The sequence below is a fragment of the Sinocyclocheilus anshuiensis genome, unplaced genomic scaffold (genome assembly GCF_001515605.1).
Source record: "Sinocyclocheilus anshuiensis isolate Anshui unplaced genomic scaffold, SAMN03320099.WGS_v1.1 scaffold1635, whole genome shotgun sequence".
NCBI classification, from domain to species: domain Eukaryota; kingdom Metazoa; phylum Chordata; class Actinopteri; order Cypriniformes; family Cyprinidae; genus Sinocyclocheilus; species Sinocyclocheilus anshuiensis.
This window is the reverse complement of record NW_015549682.1, coordinates 768,267-790,815: the sequence shown is the minus strand read 5'-3', so window position 1 is coordinate 790,815 and position 22,549 is coordinate 768,267. Positions and strand designations below refer to the sequence as shown.

General features: G+C 36.8%; 1 protein-coding gene across 5 annotated transcripts in view; it reads right to left on the bottom strand.

The window, feature by feature from the left end:
• Positions 1-9,312: 9,312 nt before the first annotated feature.
• adgrl2b.1 (adhesion G protein-coupled receptor L2b, tandem duplicate 1) overlaps positions 9,313-22,549 on the bottom strand; it is a 110,070-nt gene continuing 96,833 nt past the window's right edge. For 2 of the 5 annotated variants that reach the window (XM_016449700.1, XM_016449701.1), the window contains 4 exons: positions 19,921-20,049; positions 17,828-17,924; positions 15,211-15,339; positions 9,313-10,927 (listed from right to left, as the gene is read on the bottom strand). In XM_016449700.1, coding sequence (XP_016305186.1) covers positions 10,086-10,927; positions 15,211-15,339; positions 17,828-17,924; positions 19,921-20,049 — 1,197 coding nt within the window. In that variant the 3' untranslated portion in view covers positions 9,313-10,085. Of the gene's footprint in view, positions 10,928-12,147; positions 12,184-15,210; positions 15,340-17,827; positions 17,925-19,920; positions 20,050-22,549 lie in introns of all 5 variants that reach the window. The other 3 variants (XM_016449702.1, XM_016449704.1, XM_016449703.1) reach the window with 2 other exon arrangements.

The window sequence follows — 22,549 nt, the reverse complement described above, 5'->3', positions numbered from 1 at the left end:
TCTTCTCTGTCTACATGGCATCATTAGGTTCTGTCATTCAGAAACATGGCTTTTCATATCACTGCTATGCTGATGATACTCAGCTCTACCTCTCATTCCACCCTGATGATCTGACGATAGCTGCTCGCATCTCAGCTTGTATAACAGACATTTCCTGTTGGATGACAGACCATCACCTTCAACTTACCAACCTTACCAAGACAGAATTGCTTGTGGTTTCAACAAACCCATCACTTTGTCAAAATGTCACCATCCAGTTAGGCTCATCAACCATAACTCCTTCAAAAACAGCTAGAAACCTTGGAGTTGTGATTGATGATAAGCTGAATTTCTCAGACCACATTACTAAAACTGCCCGGTCCTGCAGATTTGTTTTATACAACGTTAGGAAGATCAGGCCCTTTCTTTCAGAACATGCAACACAACTCCTTGTTCAAGCTCTTGTTCTATTCAGGCTGGACTATTGCAATGCTCTCTTGCCAGGTCTTCCAGCCACTTCTAACAAACCTCTACAATTAATCCAAAATGCCGCTGCAAGATTAATCTTTAATGAGCCGAAAAGAAAGCACGTCACACCTTTGTTTATCAATTTGCACTGGCTACCAGTAGCTGTTCGCATAAAATTCAAGGCATTAATGTTTGCCTACACCACTGGCTCTGCACCCCTTTACCTACATTTATTACTTCAGAGTTATGTGCCCTCTAGAAGCTTGCGTTCTGCAAGTGAACGACGCATTATTGTGCATCCCAAAGAGGCCCAACTCAATCCGAGCAGCTGAGTCCTTAGACATCTTCAAGAAACGGCTAAAAACACATCTCTTCTGTCTTTATTTGACCCTCTAACTCTAGCACTTTCTATTCTATTTTAATTCTACTTTATCTATTTATCTTCTTTTTTATTAAAAAACAAAACAAAACACTAGCTTTCTATTTTTTCTATTCTACTAGTTTTTCTTTGTGTGTGTGTGTGTGTGTATATATATATATATATATATATATATAACTTGCTACTTAAAATAACAGTATTGTCTGATTTGCTGCATAGCGCCAACAAAACTGGTTCCATACAACCTTTGGGATGCACATAATTAGAAAATACGCCTATTTGAGACACATGGTGATAAGATTTGATGTGATCAACCAAGAGTTTGAATCAGCCTTGTGTCGAACTCATTCAACTCCTGCTCATCTCCCTTTTCCCACCAAATATCCATCACTGTTTGCAATAAGTATTAATAGCATCTAATTACTATCACTTATTGAAAAGAAAATACATGTTTTTTCTTACATGGTGAAAATATAATTTATTGCACTTAATGCAAATAACAACTGCCTTCAACATCCACATCAGAAGAGGTGCGCATCTGTGAGCAACATTTGGTTTCTGAATGAAGCCCCATTTTGAACAAATCAGCTGAGAGAATGATTCAATTACATTCATAAAATCACTTAATTCCTGAAAGAGTTATTTTGAACAAATCTTTGCCACGACCTACTTGTGGTTTCAGTTTCATATTTAAAAACATATTTTCCTCCCATCATTTTATATTTCTATGTTCAAAATTGTATATTTCTTACATTAATCTCATAGCATTATTTATGCATTTATAATTGTTATAAATACATTCATGCCACCCATTTTTATTTAGAGGTGGTTAACATAAAAACAACATATCAAAGTTAATATGCCCCTTACTTACCTTAAGTACTCCAACGTATTCCAAAGTATTTAGATTAAGTTATTAAAATTAAGTAATGTAACAAAATACGTTACAAAATACTTTTTAAAACATGTATTTTGTAATCTGTAATGAAATACATTTTAAAAGTAACCTTTCACAACCCTGCATACACACACACTATACATTTTTTATATATAGTATGTAATATATAGCCATTTATGGTCCATGCATACATTGCAATGTACTGAAAAATATAAGCATAATACTAGTTTCCATATGGATCTGTATTATGTAATATTATATTTTCTAGTATATTCCCATGTATTTTTGTTCTGTCTGCTGGTGTCTGACCCTCCTGCCTGCATCTGAATATTGGGTCTCAAACCCTCTTGCATTAGGTGCTGCTTCTGATTGATCTCCCAGTGCTGACTTCTGCCTAACTCTGACTCGTCTGGAGTTCATCCTGGGACTTGGTGCCCTGCCAACAGTTTGTATTCCCCACTTGGCTTATGGTTTATGGCTTATGTCTGGTCATCCTGTCCCATAGCCCAGACATACGAAGACTGCAGGATATCATTGTCACATGCAGCAATCTCATTTAAAGTTACTGTAAGTCTTTTGGCAGTTTCCTTGACAAGTTTTCGTCTTGTTTTTACATCAGCTTTTGACAGGTGCCCTGTTCTTTGGAACGTTATTGTAGAGCCCCTTTGTTTCCACTTGTTGATTATGGCTTTCAAAAGAGCTGCAAAAAGAGGCTTTGGAAACATCTACAGTTTTCAAACCATCCTTTGTCCAAAAATCCTTTTCTGTAAAATTTTTATTGTAACCCCCAAAAATTGAAGGGAAAAAAGGGTTTCTGTACTAACATAACATCCATATTTAGGATGCCATATTTAGATTTAAACACCCACAGTAATTCTACTCACAGAAACAAGAATAATTGCCTAGATACACAAAAAAAAGCAAATCATATAAATTGAATACCATTTCAGATTCTTCGTTAAGCATATTTTATTTGATCTTATGCACTATTTGTTTTTCAACATAAAGATTTCTTGACCCGAGAATCCACCCTCTCCTGTCTCTTTCATCAATGCTTTTTACGAAATCTAAAAATTTGATCTCCATACACCAACAGAACTCACAGGGTACATTCACACAACGACTACTAAAAACGGGCATCTTTTTCCTTTGCGTTTTTGAAAAGTTTCACATACATACGACAACGTTGTCAAAACGATCCCTGTTCACACCAAGCCACGAAAATAACCAAAAGCATGCCAGGCCAGTATTATGCATGCCAGGCCAGTAGATGGCGATGTCACTTAGTAAAGAAACACTACTCACCTGCGCACATACTGTACCTGTGGACTGAACACATAATGCACATGCGTATGACACCACCATTTTCACACAGAGATGATAACGGTGTAGCATACCAGTTGAATGGTATGTGTGTTTAAGAGGGCGTGTTCAATAATTGGGTGTGTTCTTGATGAGGGTCTAATGGTGGAGTAAAAATGCATGGATGTCTGACAGCTCTCCTGTGTGTTTAATCTCACTGCACGAACCCACGACATAACAAACGGTATTATTTTCAAAAACTTGCACTCTGAAGCCTGTTTTTAAAAGTTTGCATTTTCAGACCCCCAAAATGGTGTTGTCAAGTAAATGAATGGCCAAAATGCATAAAAAGTTTTTAGTTGAAAATGCTGTTGTGTAAACACCCCCTCACGCTCACTTCAGGGAGATGATTGATCAAAATCATTAATGTCTTCTTTTGCCTTGATATCATTACATCTGTGATGTTTGAAGGTCATCTCCTCCAAACTCAGGCACAACAGCAACTGCAACAGTCGCAGCAGTGATTAGAGATTTTTAAGCACTTTATCTATAATGGTTTCAGACATTGCTCCGTCTATTTCCTGCATTTTCTCACCTGCAGAACTCCATGTTTGTCTTTAGGCCTTCCTCACCAAATAAGTCCAACTTTGTCGGGTTAGAAGGATCAAGTGTCAGTGTCACAAGAGTCTGATGGCAGTGAGATGAATGGCACAGAGGATGGACCATAGATGCTTTTGAAAACTGACAGTCCATCTATATTGAATGATATCTCTAGTGTTATTCTTTCTGTTCTCTCCCTCAGGTAGTGCTGCAGCTGCTCTCCTAAGTTAAAATGAACACACTCCATCCTTGACTTCACAACTGTTTTGATATGTCTTGGAGTTTGCAGTAAAGGGGTGCCAGAAGAGATCAGGCAGTGGTGTTGAATGGATGGTGTTTAACTTCTCACAAATCATTTATTGACAGATAAATCTAGACCTTAAAGGAATAGCTCACCTAAAAACAAAAATTCTATCATTTACTGTTGTTCCAAAGGTGTTTAGTTTAGTTTTGTTTCAGTGCATTTTACCAGGACTTTGTGTTGTAGTAGTTTACTATAAATGTGAAAACTTTGATTTAAAAGTAGTATGTTTTTAACCGTTAGTTGTAGTGTCAGGTAAAATACCCAAAAAGTAATCCACTACAGATTACTGCATGCAAAAATTAAATACTATTCCTTTCTTTCAGTCCAAATAATTGTTCAACATGAAAGACAAAGGACAGCAATGTGTGCAATTACATTTGATGTTGTTTTCTTTTGATTAGATTCTCGACTAGCTCTGAGGCCACATCCGAGCAATTGGCTTTGGTCCACAAACCTTGATGATGACACTTCTGTATACAGTTTTGGATTTGGTTTTGGTTGTTAGTCATTTATCTCCATCATTACATGACACCAAATTAAGCGTGTGGAAAGCAGAGCTCAGAGGAGAGGTAAGATATGCTAAAACTCAAATGTCTTTTTAAGTTCAGACCCCATGTCAGCATAGTGTGGGATTACAAATTTAAGAATCTGAATTTTAACAATCCTTTCCAGTATACTCACCGTTCTCACCATTCCTCCGAGCAGGCTGATTAGTTAAGGATTACAATTTTGGTAGTGTGAACAATCTCTCTATGGAATATCCCTTTTCTATCTCAGGCATAGACTTTGATAATGGAAAGTCATGAATACTCTCCCGTGAGCTTTGTTTCCTCTCCAACAGCCTTCGTGCAGCTTCTACCTCATAGTCATCACTCAGAAAAGAACAAAAGAATATATCTTCAAATTTGCCCCACGTCTGGACGTCTTCTCCTTTCTGCTATCCAACGGTCATTTGCAGTGCGTTTCAGTATCTGAAGTAAGGGGAGAAACAGTACAGTAGTCCCTCTGAATCACAAAGAGGCCAAATGGACAAATATTCCTCACAATTCTCAGTAAAATAATCTAAAATGCAGCTTAAATGTAGGAACTGCACTTTCAAAGGTAGGGTTTTGATAAGAAAGTTTGACTTGGTTGTACATGATAGGTTTTACTCCTAAGTCAGAGCAAAGAGAAAAGGAGAATGCACTGGGGCGACATCAGAGTTTTAACTTGTTAATCTGGATATAAACCATCCACTACAGATTTTCCCAACTTCTGCAAATGTTCTGGACTCATTTACGCTATCTCAATACGGAAAGTCAGCTTTTCTTTTGCTGACTCAGACTTGTCATCCAACTCTATCTGAAAGCAACAATGGAGTGTCAACAGAAAGAAATGTCTGGTCACTGAGTATTTAATGTCTTTAATACAATCTCTACAAAAAAAGGTCTTATACAAGAAATGTAGAGCTTTTAGGGGAAGTATTTACAAGGAAAACAGAAGAGGGCCTACAACAGATCCTTGCGGTACTCCTTTGTGAGACAAGAGCACTGTGGTAAGATTATCTCATCTTATCAGGGTTTTCAACTTCTTTGTCCATTACTGTAAATAATCATTCTTTTCCACAAGGATTTTATTTAGAGCTGGCTGAGAACCTGGAACAAACCATGCTTTTCTCACTGTCTCTACTACACGTTTGAATACTTTGGGCACTATAATACTCCATTGTAATAAAGAAGAAGACTGAACACTGTCTACAAAGCCTTATAATAGGCTTGCATTCCAGAGCATTGTGGCCTAATTTATCTGCTGATGCACTGGTTCACAAAAAAATTGATTTGCTTAGACAAACACATTTTAAGCCTACAGAAATGTCCTAAAACTGGAACTGTGTAAAAAAGTTCTTTCTCTGAACCAATAAGTTTGTGCTGCATAACAACAAGTGATACTAATGAACCTTCTTTATGCAAGCAACATATTTCAATATGGAGAATGATTATATCAGACACACAAACCCCAGCAACCTTAGAACTTCTTCAGAAATCATTTCATACTTAGTCCCTGACAACCACCACCCACTGTCAAAATTGTTGTAATCAGGATGTGCATAAACACTAACACTGTCATCATGCAAAATGGATAAGACGACAACATTGTCAGCAGTTTGCATCCAGCGGTTAATTTGCCATCTGCTTCACCTGAAGGGTGATAATTACATAGAAATAGGATGAGGCGGGCTGCTTTTCTGAGTAAGAATGAGGCAATATATATGCATAAAACACTGCAAAGCTTTTTGAAGGTGTTTAAGACTTTCATTAAGCCTGGTGTTATGTCTTAAAAACATGCTGATAAAAGGGCACTGATGCTGTTTGCTTGTTTATAGGTCTCTTTTATGCATCTCATTTGGCTGATGTTCATACAGGCGGATTGTTTTGTTGCAGTTAGTAGTGTCGCATTGGTGCACACCTGGGACAAAAGTTTTATGGATGTCCCATTAATTGGATTGTTAGCAACTCCACAAAATTGTGCTTTTAACTGACCATTTTTTAGGGCTCTTGAAAGCATGAACATGATTGAGTTACATGACAAATGTTCTAGGAACCAGATCCTGATTCAAGAAGTCTTGTCCTTTCTTTTAAAGGTGATAGAGATGTCAACCTCTAAGGACCTGTTTCCACCAGGTCTTTGGCTGCTGCTTTGTCTTTTTAGGCATTTCTTCCTGAAAGCTTCTCTACTATGCAGACATACTCAAGAGTTTGGGACAGGGACTGTCTATAAGAGGCAGTTGCCTTGGCTCAAAAGTCCTGCATGGTGCAAAGTTGACATGGTGGATAAATCGTTACTTATGCAGTATCTGACGAGGGCATACATATATACTGTGTAATTGGAAACCTGTGGCATATAAATGCTTACATCAACCCAATCACTTTATTTGGCATTCACTTAAACACTATGGTCAAATTCATCAATTGGAATGACTTCCTTCAGGGTGTCCATGTAAATGTAGCTACTGGTTCCCAACCATGTTCCTGGAGTAACTGCACATTTTGCATGCCTCCTTCGTCTGACAACCATTTCAGGTCTTGGAGTCTCAACTAATGAGCTGATGACCTGTTTGATTAAGGAAAAATGCAAAATGTGCAGTGTTGAAATACTCCAGGAACGTGGTTGGGAACCACTGGTCTACAATCATCAGGGAATGCACTCATATCCAACTTTAGATCTGGCACAGCGTGTTGCTGTCCATTTGTGCTGTGCACAAACCAGGTCACGTGAATTGTGGTACAGATTTGCTCTTGCATCAGGGAGTCATGCTTGAAGAATGTAGGCTGCATCCTCAGGTGGCGTAGAGGATTTGGTGAGTGTTTGTGGAAGCACAAGTGGACTTAAGGCTTAGGAACACTTAACTGTCCACATTCCATTCCATTTTGTGCATAGTCAAGCATGCAAGCCTTTTAAAGGTGCTGTATGTAAGTTTTTGACTCTACTAAAGCGTAAAAATGCCATAATATGTTTGCAGATATTTAAGAAACATGCTAAGTTAACATACTTGTTTATCTGAAAAACAATGCTACAGTCAGTTATTCTCCTTTGAAAATGTGCGTTCCGGGCCGGAATGTCGGTCTCTGTTTTGGTTTGTGAAACCCGCCCACTGCCAGTTTACCCAATTGTATTTCGGGACCCCGGGTTGCCAGTTGGCGGAAAACACAGCGTATTTCATTTCAGTCATTGTCAAGTGCGCTCGTTCCTGTTGGTGTCGTCAATCTGGCAACCTGCGTGTGCATCAAGTCTGAGAAGGAGGGGCCGGGTGAAAAAAACCCTCTCCAATATTTTGAATTTGGACTGCAATACCTAGTTCAACCACTCAGTGTCAATCCTACATACAGCACCTTTAAAGTACACTCCACCATGAAAGGCAGACCTTTCTTTTTAAGCTCTCATTCAATTCTGTCTGCGTGGACATCAGCTGATGACAAAAATCCTGAAGCTGGAAAGGAATGTGGACAAATGAAATTTACTTTTGGCTTTAGTTGTATCAGTGAAGTAAACTTATTATCTGCTTTAGTTCTCCCTGAAATTCCAAGCTCCGCACAGCCGGGTTGAAGCTTTGACCTAAATGGCTTGCGTTGGAGAGTCATATGTTTTCTTGGCTTTTCACCCTTTGCTTCCAGGTGTTGTGAAGAAAGGTTTAACTAATCCCTCAAAAATTGAACGATTACATTTGGAATTCTGGGGTTTTCAGTCCAAAGTATCGGCTACTGACACAGTGTCTCATTCCTTCATTCCCATTTTACGTCACGGTAATACAAGTGCAAGTTCAGCTGCACTTGCAATGTGTTTGCCAATATTTCACATATTTGCATTAAGTATATTTTATGGCCTAACGATAAAAAAATGGCTTAACGATAAAAAAGCATTTGTTAACCTATGCACAACATGCAGGAACAAACAAGGTATTTTTTCCCCCATTTTGTTTCATTTGTGGCCACAATTTTACTAAATTAATTCTCAATTTGTGACCACAATATATTTTTTCCCTGATGTTATTTACATAACTCTGTTGTAGTCCTCAAACCGAGGAATATGATTGGATGAACATTTTATTTTATAGTCCTACGCCATCCACAGATGATATAAATGCATGTAAATACATTTAAACCACTGAACTTAGTGAGTGCTATCGGGATGTTAGGAGACTTTCAACCAGCATAACAAAAAATGTTTTTGAACCGAATCACCTACCCTGCCTTTAAACATGTTACATGTTCTTAAGATAGTAATAACAAATTATGCATAATTACATGCAATTACCCAAAACCAAACCCTAATCCTAATTCTAACAATATAGTAAGTACATACTGTCAATTAATTGAATAGAAGGGCACCATAAAAATGAATCATAAATGGGTTAAAAATAGTTTCAAAGTTTTTCTAAAACATGAAAAAAACATTAATACAAATAACTAGCAACAATTTATTTATATTGCAAATAACTCATCAGGCAAGTTATGAAGAGATCTTAGGTTATTTTTGATTTTGACATCTAATAAGATTGTTTGGCTAGTTTGATGCTTCACTGAATGAGAATGATATATCTGCAAACAAGAAAAAATCATCACATTTATTCAATATCAAACAAGAGTTGAATGTACATCTGCAACGACAATGGGGTCTTAAAAAAGACTGAAGTGAATATCAACAGTGTTACATCACATCCACTTTCGTTCCAACCCTTTTTATTTCATACTTCATATAATAAATTATTTAGTGCAGGGCTGTCCAAACTCAGTCCTGGAGGGCCGGTGTCCTGCAGAGTTTAGCTCCAACCCTAATTAAACACACCTGAACCAGCTAATCAAGCTCTTACTAGGCATAGAAACTTCCAGGCAGGTGTGTTGAGGCAAGTTGGAGCTAAACTCTGCAGGACACTGGCCCTCCAGGACCGAGTTTGGACAGCCCTGATTTAGTGCCAAATACTGAGATATGTTCTTAAGACATCGTGTTGACACCTATGAATGTTATTGATACCTGACAAAGTCAAAGCATTTCTTTTTTTTTTTTTTAAGTAAAACAAATTACATATTAGTCCAATTCACTCCAAATTTGTGCAAGACACAACTTCCGTTAATCTAAAAAAATAAGGAAGCTCCTTTTTGTACATTTACGTTGGCAAAATACAACTTCCATGATAAAATCCATAACTGAACACATCATTCTCAAGTGGAGATGTGGTGATTTCGGGTTGAACTGGCTTTCTTTACACCTGGTACTGCAAAATAGATTTTCTTCAGTTGTCATTCATACAACAGTTATTTGTGCAATAGAGAAAATATAAGGCCTGAGTCTGGGATTTTAATTCATTCTTTTCATTTCCTGTATCACAGTCTTTCCAAGAAGGGAAGATTCACCTGCGAACTGGCTGGGAGAGTTTTCAAAGTCCTACAAAAATCAGACATTGGCATGTTTCTTTTTTATATACAGTACAAAGCTTTTGGCAGACGTAGATGATGCCAGTCTTGACACTTTCTGCTCACTTCGAGCAGTTCGATCAGTACGATAGAAGAGTTTGACCAGAGTTCTGTTACTAAAAAACAATTCATTGTGCCGTTGACTTGCTGTCGTCTGTGGATGGGAGAAGCAAAAGAAGAAAACGAAGGAAAGCGTGCATTCTTGGCTCAGAGGCTGGTGATTAGCTGCATCTGTCCATCGCTAGCGGGTTCGCCCTCGGGTAGCCCGGGGTCAATACAGCCCTCGCTAGTGCCTCGGCGGCTGATCTGATAGTAGGAAAGCGGTTGAGTCCCGTCTCCCAGGTCAGGCAAGCTCTTGTAGCACTGTTCCTCAGTTTCACTTTGGGCGGATGAGCAAGGAGAACCGTCGTCCTGTCCGCTGACAAGGTCGGGGGATTCGGAGGACTGAGAGTCTCTGAGATTGGGCATGCTTGTATACAGCGAGTCCCTGTTATTCGGCGAGGGTGCGTCGTCTAACTCTTTCGCGCTTTCCTCATCATCTTCTGCCTTTCTGCTGTCCTTCTGCCGCCTGGCGGCCTTTTGAGCGCTGTAAAGGAGCGAGTGAGTTCGTTGGGGCAAAAGCGGGGCCTCGAGGGCCTCCCGGTCGTTGGGGTGAAGGAGAAGCAGCTCCAGCGCCGGGTGGCTGGAGGACGGCGGTAAAGCGGAGGTGTCGGAAACTGTGGCATCATCTTCACTCCGGTTTCTATTCCCGACACCCACGTCGAAGGTCTCCTGCGGACCCCGGTGACTGCTGTTGGACGCCGGTTGGGTTTTTGAGCTGGATTGGTTTTGCGGCGGCAGGCGAGGCCTCAGGTTGTTGTGAACCAGCTCGGAGATGATCATCTTCTCAAAGGCAGCGTCATCCAGACGCAGAGCGTCAGCGGGCGGGCAGCACAGCGCGGGGTCCTCGTAGTTGTCCTCTCGCTGTGAGTAGCTGTTGTTGAAGTTGTCATTGAGAGGGAGCGTGTCCATGGTGCTGACATCACGGCTGTGGGTTAGCGAGTGCTGGCCTGAAATAAAAACAAAAAGTCAATTGTTGGAAATAGTAAGTGGTATGACGGACAATACTAGGTATTTGTTACTATTAAGGACACGGGATTTCTCATCACACTCATTACATGCCAAATGCCAACTAAAAATAATGTATTAAAACTAGGGCTGTCGATATAATGTGTTAATTTGGTGCGATTAATTATGGGAAAATGATGTTAAAATTATTAATACAGCTCAGATCTGTACTGTCATCTTTCATTTCAAGATATGAGCGAAAAAAAATCTCTGTATGGGTTTGTCGTCTTGTATCATATGATATAGTTTAGCAATATAACACGAGTATTTTTTCCTGCATGATTGTGAATGTGATACTGATTATATACAGTAGTTCAATAAACAAGTTAAAGTGTTTCATTTTTGATACAATATTGTCTGTTTTGCTCAATTTCATACTTCCAAACAGAGCAGTAGACAGCAGTGTTTCATTACTGAATGAATCCTGAACGAATTGAGTGAGCCAATGCTTCAATGACTCGCTCATCATTCTAGAATGAATGTTTTTTTAACAAATCAGTTGAATGATTGAGTGAATGGACTTGCTCATTAAGACAGTGACTTGCTGCCACCTACTGGCGTTTAAGCTAAAAAAAAAAGCCTATTTATTGAATCATTTAATTTTTCAATTTTTCAATATTTTAATATTATAATAAAAAAAAAAAAACAATACTGAATTATTATCATTATCTATGCAATGCTGAATCAAAAGCTAATTTTTTGTAATGTTTATTCAAGGCTTTTCTCATCTAACACAACAATGACTTTAAATTATTTTTGGATGTGCGAATAACGTGATTAATTTATTTAATTAATCGGCACGTCATGTAACTAATTAGATTAAAAACTGTAATTGGTTGACAGCCCTAATTAAAACCTAAAATATGAAATTAAACGAGTGAAGATGCATGTTGCTAAACAGATACTGTTCGAACAAAATATTCAATGTTTCATAAACTGATGTTTTTAACAGTAATAGCAACAACATAGCAGCCAAAGAACCTCTTGCAAAAACACAAAACAATCAGCATTCTTTTTTTTTTCCACAGAAAAAGCATGAGCATAAACACAAAACATGCTGTAACTGTCTGCATCGAACACAACAGAGATGAATGGTGTTTATGGAGCACACAGATGCCAGTCCACAGATCACAGAGCGAAGGCCAAGAGTGCAAACACTCACATCATGTGTGTCTGCTCAGGCTAGCTGACCTGAGAACTGCCCATGTGCCAAAACAAAACGAGTGAAACAACGGCGTTTTTTGCAGCAAAGACAGAAAAGTGAGAAATCAAGAAGCTTACAAACTCCAAAGATCTGAATTCAGTCCATCAAGATCCACCACATGTATTTAATTTCACTCACAATTTGAACAAATAAATAACATGAATAAAGAAATATGCAAGACTTTTTAATGTTCCACACTTGAAAGGCTGAAAGTAATTTTCCCCATAAATTAGGGTTAGGGAAAATTATAAATGTGAAACTTGTCTCTTTTTCAGTTCATAAGTTAAAATGACATTCGAATTGGCACCACAGGACGCTAAATTGTAATTAGACGTTTTGTGGTGAAAATGAATTTGGGCTATTATCATCTTCATATAACGTATGTTTATTATTATGACAGCCTGCAATTCCCCGATTTAAATATTTACGTTATTTAGATTTATTCCAATCAAAGTGTAGAATTATTTAATAGAAATAGAATCATTTATGAAAGAATATATATATATATATATATTTATTTTATTTTTTTATTTCTTGCACAACCCTACTTTTTGCATCTTCCCAATTCGAATTATATTCAAATTTGAATATGCAAAGCAATAAAGCTTTTTAAATCCATTTTTTTGTGAGCGAATCTATTGGAAGGCTGAATGCAGGATATGGCAGGAGTAACAGGGTTAGCACTCCATCTTTAAAAGAAAGAAAGAAATATTGGTCACGCTTTATTTTGACAGTCCACTTTAGACATTCCACTAACTATAAGTTAACTTAGTGCAGCTAAATGTCAACTAACCGTTTTTAATTTGCAACTACGTCAACTATGTAACTCTCATTAGAGTATTAGTAGACTGTTGGGTTAGGGTTAGTAGAATAAGTTGACGTTCTTGCAAAGTTACTTACAGTGTAGTCAGTGTAATGTGTTGGGGAGCATCAACAAAGTGTTAGCAGATATTTAGCAGACAGACAACTAATACTCTAATGACTGCTAGTTCTTACTTATAGTTAGTAAAATGTCTAAAGTGGAGTATCAACAAAGTGTTACCTAATTATTTTCTGCAGGCCTACAGTATATGAATGCATAAACATCTCAAGTCATAATTACGAAGCAGTATGAAACAGCAGTATTTCTTGACTCTGTGATAGTGATAGAACTGAAAGTGTGGAAAATCATCATACATTTAATGAACTGCTGTTTCATGTGGAGCATAGGATAGATTTAAAGTTCTGTAGTTTGAAATAAACATAAGGGATGTGAAAAACAAGTCTGTGTTCTGCAAAGAGTTGAATGGGAGGAGAGAGGGACCGAAGGGAGAAATGAAGGACAAAAATAAAGCAAACAACCATAAAACATCATCTCAGCACAGATGATTTGCATTTGTTTATGCGCTGGCGAGGGGTTTCGTCCAGTCAGGTACTGTCTGGACTGTAGAAGCAGACCCAATGCGGCTGGAAAGCAGGAATTCTGGGAGAAAAGCCAGGCCAGATCTTTGATTGCTCAGTGTTGCAAATGATCAAATGCTTTTCCTGCTGCTCTTTGTCTAGAGCGAAGGTCTCAGTCTGAGCGAGCTGTTCAGATTTAATCAGAAGCAATTCTTTCGTTCACTTCCGCTTCAAGCATCATGCTGCAGTCAGCCCTGAGACATTACACTGCCACAATAAATCAAACATTTCAATAAAACTCCTACTTTCTATTACAGTGAAAACATTTGTCCACAAGCCTGTAAACAGCACTGAAACTGTCAGCATTTCTAGCTTATGCATTTCTATACTATTTGACAGTTATGAATACAGTGATTATTCAATTTATCTCGTTAAATTATCTGAATTTACATACTCTACCATACTTCAGCCTACATAAATACATATCTACAATATTTGCATAATTTATTAAATTCTGGGTCTCCTTATTCTATAGAAACTATATCACCATGCACTTGTTTTATGCTTTAAGTTGCTTAAAATGTTTATATATATATATAATACAGTTTAAAATGGCAAAAAGTCTACTCAAATTAATGAAAAAAAGGCAATATAAAAATTATTACAATGAAAAGTTTTATAATGTGTGATTTGGTAAGATGGCTTGTTTCCAACATGTTACAATTTTGCATACTATCTCAGTCTTTGTACTTTGAAATTTCACATTTAATGTGTTGCTTGCTGTTTTCTTTTTCAATTTCTGTGTGAAAATAGTTTCTACACCATTCTTTTTCAGTGTATGCTCTTTTTCATATAATGAAAATGCATGGCGATCGCTGGCTGTTCCCCTTAAATTTTGGGTGGTTCATTAATGTATATATTAAATTGAGATTAGGGTTAGGGTTATGCATCTTATGTCCGCAAATAAATAAATAAATAAATACATTTATATTAAAAATAAAATAAAAATGAGAAGAATAGATAACACTGATAATACAGTAAAATAAAATGTTAAAAATGAAATTTAAATAATAGATAACACTGATATAATGCTAATTACAGGCTGCCACATGAACAATATACCGCAGGAAATAAATTGTAAAAAAAAAAAAAAAAAGAAAATAAATAATAAGTAAAAAAAAAAAAAAAAGTAAATAAATAATAAATGCTTCAATGAATGAATGAACAAAAAAAAAAACTTTAGTTTGAGCTTATGAAAAGTGTTTGTGCCACCTTAAAATAAAATAATAAAATAATATAAAGTTTGGTCAACTTAGCTTTATTATTAACACAAGTTGTATTAAGTGACAACTTGGATATTTGTGTTATCTCAACAAATTAAATCTGGGAAAGCTCTTCTAATCCATCAATCTCAAAAAGTCTAAAAAAAAAAAAATCTGAATTAAAAGGGTTAATTAATAATTTGGAGGTAATGGTATAAAAAAGCAAGAGATTCATGCAGCTCAAAGGGAGAAAGGCTGCAGTGATTTCATTACAGATTCTCTGTAAACTGCAGTCCTGTGTTAATCATGCTGTGAAAAAGCCGGGATTTTTCCAGCCCACATTCCCAAATGACAGAAAGAGACCTGGCCCATAAAGCACCTGGAGAGCGGAAAGCTGGAGGAGAAGGGGTGTTGCAGACGATGGTTTCGGCGAGAAGGTTGTTATAGCGGCTGTTAGTGTCGTGAGGCCCGAGGAGAGGGTTAGTTAGCAGATAGTTGCCGCTCATTCCTGTTGAACAAATAAAGAGAGGAGAATGAGTGTGAACAAGAGAGCTTTAGAAAAGCAGAACAGAATTAGACAGAATTACGTCTGGTGCAATGCGATTGCTAAAGTGAGCTAAAACAGCCACTCAGATGACATTGCTATGCATGTGAAAAGCTGCTCTGAGTGGACAGAAGAACTAAATGTTGACTGATCACATATTTCAGATTATGTGAACAGAATGGCCCACCAAGCAAATGTTTTACTTGGACACAAAAATATATCTTATCTCACAAGAACCGATAAGATGTTCGACTTTCAGACACTAATATTTATAAATATGACTTTGTTTAGAGCATGCATCTGTCTCGATGCCAGATCACAGCTAAATCTTCCCAGAATATACAAAAAAAACCATGAAAACTATTACTTTCAATTTCAAATTTGAAGTGTACCAAAGAACACTGGGTCCTGCATCACACCTGAGCACATTACGCTAGTTTGACTCAAAGTCACTCTTCCTCTCGCTCGGTCACATCTCTAGCAGCTCGAACTGAACACCAAACTCTCATCAGCAACACTTGTGCAAAGCCTAAATAATGAATCGTTTTTAAAAAAGCATCCTGGTCGCTCTCTAACTAACCTAAGACAAAGACCAGTTTTATAGGGTTTTATAGTCCACTCACTGGAGCCTTTAGAATGCAAACAATGCAACATGTACATCTTTTCTATTATGTGCCAACTGTGCAATAATGTGTGCAATACGATATTTAATAAGGCTTGCATTTGCACTATCGCCTTGTTTGTACTGTCTTTGTATTGTATTGTTAAACAGCATACCGTTTATCGCTGACTGTATTGCAGATAAGACTTATCTTTGCACTATCGCCTTGTTTGTATTGGTTTATGTATTGTTTGTCTCGTATCGTATAGTAATAACATACTTTTTTTTTTTGTATTACAGATGTTTAAGTTACATGTGACTGCACTGTTAGGATTGCTCAAATTTCACTATACTTGTATAGTGACAATAAAGAATCTTGAATCTTTATGTGTAAAATCTATATTTTCTTGGCATTTATATTTGTTTGTATATATGCACTTTTCACAGATGCATGCATAGATGCATTTTAACATGTATGTACATACTGTATGCATGAATGTATTTACTTTTTTTGGATGTAGTTATATAAACTTCTCTGTTAATTTGGTTTTCTTTATAATTTTGTGAAGACTTTATATTGTTTAGGTGGAGGCTTTAAATAAGTCCTCGTGGGTTTTTTACCTCTCCCTGCACTGTCTATAAACTGCATTCTCTTGTTATTTTTTATGCATTTTAAACGGCCAAATAAAAAGAAAGAAAAAAAATAAAGGATTGCATGTAGAGTCCTAATGAAAAAAGACAGAGACTATTTGCACACAGATCCAACAGAAAAGACTAAAACAGCTGAAAATGAAAGAGAAGAAATAGTAAAATATCCTGTTATGCATTTGGAGCCACATGTTTTATTGCCGATTTGTGCTTCTCTATAAGAGTTTAAACCTGTATGTAGTGTGTGATGGAGAAAACCTAAAAAAAATGCAGTGCTATATATATATATATATATATATATTATAGATCGATAAAATGGCTAGTAAGACTGATTGATGCAATGCATCATGGGCCACACAGCAGGATGAGATGCTGTGACATGAACAAACTGTATATCACTAAGTTAAAAAAGAGACATTGGTACACCAAATATATCTTCATTACTTGACGTGTTGCTAGAAAGAAAGAGCAAAATACGTCTTAATGCATACAAGTGTTCACTTTTTAAATAATCAGTGGCAATTGCAAGCATTGTTCACTTTGAATGTTTTGTGCTTGTGCTTTCAAAAAAATTTAAATAAAGGCATTTACATTTATTTTTATAAGACAGTGCATTCTCGCTGTGGATCTATATAAAATGCTTTTATTTGCATTCAAATTATATTCGATTCAGCTTATCTTCTCCCTTCAGCAGTGGTGATGTCTCTCAGCATGTAAGTCTGTGTCAATTGGTCATAGTTTCTTAATAATCTCTTGTACTGTGTAAATGTGTCCATAATAATTTTTCCATCCTCAGCTCGGTACTAAATTAATTCCCTGTACATGTGCTCGTGAGCTAAACTAACCACAAAACTCACAAGGTTCAATCCTGTGACACAGTAAGCTTATATTGAGTGCAGTGGCATCTGGGTTCAGTTCGCTTGAATTCGTCAAACTGAAACAGATCCCGAGTTTGTTCAATGCACTTTGTGACCACAGGCTGCATTCACCAACCAACTAATAAATAAATAAAACTAAAAATAAATCATGAATGCATCCCAAGGCAAACAGAATTTGTTACTATTTACGCTCATTTAAATGAAGACAGAAGGAGATAAAATAATTATACCTTTCACATAAACATCTCTGGAACAAGTAGAAAAACCCTACAGCATCTATAAACGCACAGCAGCGTGTGTGAGAGCCCAGCGTTTCATCTGTTACCTTGGTTTAGAGTGGAAGTGCTGTTGATATCGCCGGAGATGAAGGATGACTCTGACTGTTTCCTCACAGTGTCGTTCCACATCCTCCTGATGCGGCTCTGCAGCGACACAGAGACACGCTCGCTGATTAATGCGGCTGATATTCATGCAAACAGCTCTGCAGCGTATAGCGGGACTAATAACACCACATGTGGGGAAAAAACTGCACAAGAAAATGTCCAAACAACACATTCTGAATATTACATCTGCTGCAGCTTCACAAATCCCTCGCGATAATTACAATAACAATGTTTGTTTGCAAGCGCAAACAACATTCTACTTACTCTTCAATACTTACCAAATTATTATAATATTGCTGTTAAAGGAAAGTTGTAGTTTCAGTACAGGTTGAGCTCTATCAACAATTATTTGTGGTATAACTGTTTGTGGTGTAATGTTGACTACAACAGAAAATCATGTTGAACCCTTCAGTTAAAATTTTCTGTAAAGCTGCTTTAAAGAGCAACACAAATAAAAGTAAATTTGAAAAAAAAACAAATGCTGTTACAGTAATGCACTTATCTATGGAGTAAGACATTGAGGAATGATTTATTATGAAGCTTTATTTTTGTTAAAACACTTACAGTATATAAACTATTTAGTTATTATTTGAGCATAAAGGTGTATAAATCATCATTTTGAGACACTTTTGAGATACTTTGAGATACTACAGCTAGTGCTACCCTTTTGTTGAAAGACGTCGCATCTGATTTGTTGCTAGCATTAGTGACAGAATCATCAGCCAATCAAATTTTGACGTTCAAAGACAGCACGCCCCCTGGGTCTAGCGACGTGCCCAGTGCTACCCCCAGCTAGGGCTGTCCGATTCTGATTCCCAGTTCTGGAATCGATGGGATTCGATTCCAAGAATCGATTCCTCACTGTTGTGTTCGATTCTTGTTTTTTAGATCGAAGGAACCTAATTTCACCATGACTGCAGGATATAAAGGTCGTAGACAGTAGCCTTCTCATAATATGAAGCTTTATTTGTAAAAATTACGATGCATCTGATTGATTTTAAATTGTAATTTTGTCTGCATTGCGCATGAACTTAGTCATAGCCCACAGCTCAGCAGTGGACATGCGTTTATAGCATGAACAAGACATGAAGTGTCTAAAACGTGCACAGTTAAGCTGAATGATGTTGTTTACTTTAACAGTATGCTTTGCACAAAATTAACAAACTGTACGCCGAAACAAAATAACCAGAACAGCAACAACACATTAATACAAGAGCTCATGGTTTATCTCTCGGCCACTGATCTGTGCTCTCGGCGTTTTCTTTCAGAATTATCATCGGCTGACAGAAAGGTTTAAAAATATAATTTTATTTAAGATGTAAATAAGATCAAGACCCTCGATCACGTCATGATCTATTCTGTTGTGCAGCGCTCAAAATTGTAGACAACGTAAGCCAGTTCCACCGTAAAATTACCTCCGAATCTTTTTTGAACTGATTCATTAAAACGATCTATCCGAAAGAACTTTTCGTGGAGACGAATCAGATATACATATATATATATACACACATACATACACATATATACATACATATATATATATATATATCTATATATATATCCATCCGTAAAGGTGAGTTTTTGTTGTGTCCTTTCAAAGCATAATATCATACTTTTCTCTGCACTACGTTTCATAAAAATGGTTATTCATTATTTTGATGTGAGTAAATAGACATCCATTTCAAGACACCTAATCGATTTCTGATTCATGAGCGAGCTAATTCTGTTGAACCGGCTCAAATGTGAATTGGACTGATACGACTGTCAACAAGTCACTGATTTAATGATCTGTTTGCGACGAGTCTTCAGTTAACGACTCGCTGAATTTTTTGTTTCTGGCTCAAAGTGAACAGGAAGATCCTCAGAGCTTTCTAAACAGCCGAGTGCTTGATTCTTAAACTTGTCCGTTTAAGGGAATCAATCACGACGAGCAATCCTTTACAATCACTACTGCAGACAAGAGAGAGACCATATCAATAAAGAAGAGAAAACGTTCACATTTCATACGTGAATGCAGAATCTGATTGATATGTACCTGTGTAGCAGATGAATATCGAGCGGTGGACCTGGAGGCCGAGGGTTTGTTAACGCCGTGAGGTCCTTCAGAGGGAAGACTAGTACAGCACTGAGACTGCCGCAAACACTTGCTGTACTCTTTACGCACCTGAAGACACAATCCAACCGCAGCTCCGTTAACAGCCACAAACAATACACTATTCAGAGCAAAGGAAAGGGTAGGAGACATACAGTATATATGACATATCAGAAAACTAATGTGTATGTTTTCTAATCAGGCACTGAATCGATTACCCATTAGAAGTCTTTCAGCCAATGACATTGCTAGACGGTAATATTAGATATAATATTTTAGTCACATATCAGAGCCTTTTGTGCACACTGAAAATGCCACTTGTCCGCCACATCTGAGCATAAACACGAAAATTACTCATGAAAATTTTTGCAGATTATGAACCCTTTGAACTACATGCATAACCCTTTATTAGCAAGGTGTTTGCATGAAATGTTCTTCAAATATTCATACTTTTGCCTCGTGTGAGATTTACAATTTATCTTATTCATTTGTGGACATCCTGTATTTACACTTAAGATAAGTACAGATTAAAACAAATGTGTGAGTTGCTTAAATGATTCATTTGGATTAGACTCGTGGTAAAATACAGACAGATGCTGATTCTGCAACAGATGTCATTCGCTTATCTCACTAGCACAAAAACAAGATTTAATATTCCTTGAAATGAATAAAAACCCAGAAGGAAGTACAAACACAGACCTTCATGCACACCTGCGATAATTAAAGATGTTACGTAATACCAATACACTTTATGGATTTAATCTCACTTTATTTACTAGCATCTTTGCTGCTGTCTTTAAGGTCAAACTTTATTTTAAGGACCAAGTCTCACTATTAATTAACTATTAACTATGACTTTTTATGACTTTTATGACTCAATAAACTCTTAATTTGCTGCTTATTAATAGTTAGTAAGGTAGTTGTTAAGTTTAGGTATTAAGGGATCTAAGATATGGTCATGCAGAATAAGGCATTAATATGCGCTTTACAAGTACTAATAAACAGTTAATATGCTAGTAATATGCATGCTAATAAACAACTAGTTAATAGTAAGACTTGGGTTCTTAAATAAAGTGTTACTGTCTTTATATTAGTTGAATTTTTTTTTTTTTATATTTTTGCTGAAATGAGAGACCTGAACTTGTTTCTCCAGTTTATTGTAACATTTGTAAAGGTGAGGGTTTTTTTTTTTGCATCTTTTTATTTGCATTTCGTTTTATTCATTTCGTACTGTGTATGGTGTTAAATGGCCTTAAAAGTTATTTTTTAATGTATATATTAATTTAAATTAAAAGCTAACTATGCATTCTGTTTGTGTAAATGTACTTGGCAATAAAGCTCTTTCTGACTTCTGATTAAAAGTATAATATAAATAACATTCATATTCATAATTCATATTAAATACATATGATAAATGATCATCAGCAAAAGCTGGCCAATTTTGTGTCTGACTGTGAATCACTTTAAATTGGAGCAAGAGAAAGTGAGCGACTTTATTTATGAAAACATCCTTTAGGAAATGCAATTATATGTACATTAAATGAGCTTTCACTCACAGATGGGCCTGAAATAAAATTGGACTGCACACACTGTTTTGTGTCGGTTTTCATCTTTTATAATTATGTATTAAAATATGTAACATATAATTAAGAGTTATAACCTTTTAAAACAAGGTTTGAAATTGTCTCAGGACTTGTTGACAAAAACAAAATCATCGGGCATGAGCTCAAAGGATTTGAATTTAATTAAATACGACAAATAAACTTTGCAGCCAGACAATGCATTATGAGCCAACACTTAACTATGGAAGCCCGTTTCCGCCACTGAATAAAAAATAAAACAAGGTAATTGCGACTTTTTATCTCACAATTCTGACTTCTTTTCTCAGAATTGCGAGTTCATATCTTGCAATTCTGACTTTATAACACGCAGTTGTGAGTTATAAAGTCAGAACTGCGTGATATAAACTCGAAATTGCGAGTTATAAAGTCAAAATTGCGAGATATAAAGTCGTAATTCTTTTTGAGTTTTTTTCTCGCAATTTCGAGTTTATATCACGCAGTTCTGACTTTATAACTCACAATTGCGTGTTATAAAGTTAGAAAAAAGTTTTTAGTGGTGGAAACGGGCTTCCATACTTAACACATTCAGCGGCCATCAATAATAAAGAAAGTGGCGTCTGACAAACCGATTCCTTCAGTATGTCATGGGTTTACCTTCTTCTGCAGAAGACAGTGGAAGATGAAGATGAACAGCCCTTGTAAGGTGTTGAAGATAGTGAAGAGGTACGCCATGATTCCTGAAGAGTCGTTCAAGAAAAACAGGCCGAACGACCACGTCAGGCAAACCAGACACAGCAGTGCAAAAGCACCAAACACCCAGGACCTGAAAACCACAGGATTACAGTTAGAAATACATTTCATAGCCTTCTTTTATCTACCCAGGCTCATTGGAAATACGTGCCTCTACCTACATTTCTGCAAAAACGTACCTAAACGTATGAATCGCTGCAGTTTCCAGTTTAAATGAACACTAGAGGCGGCAAAACTCTGACAACTTTTATTCCTTTTCA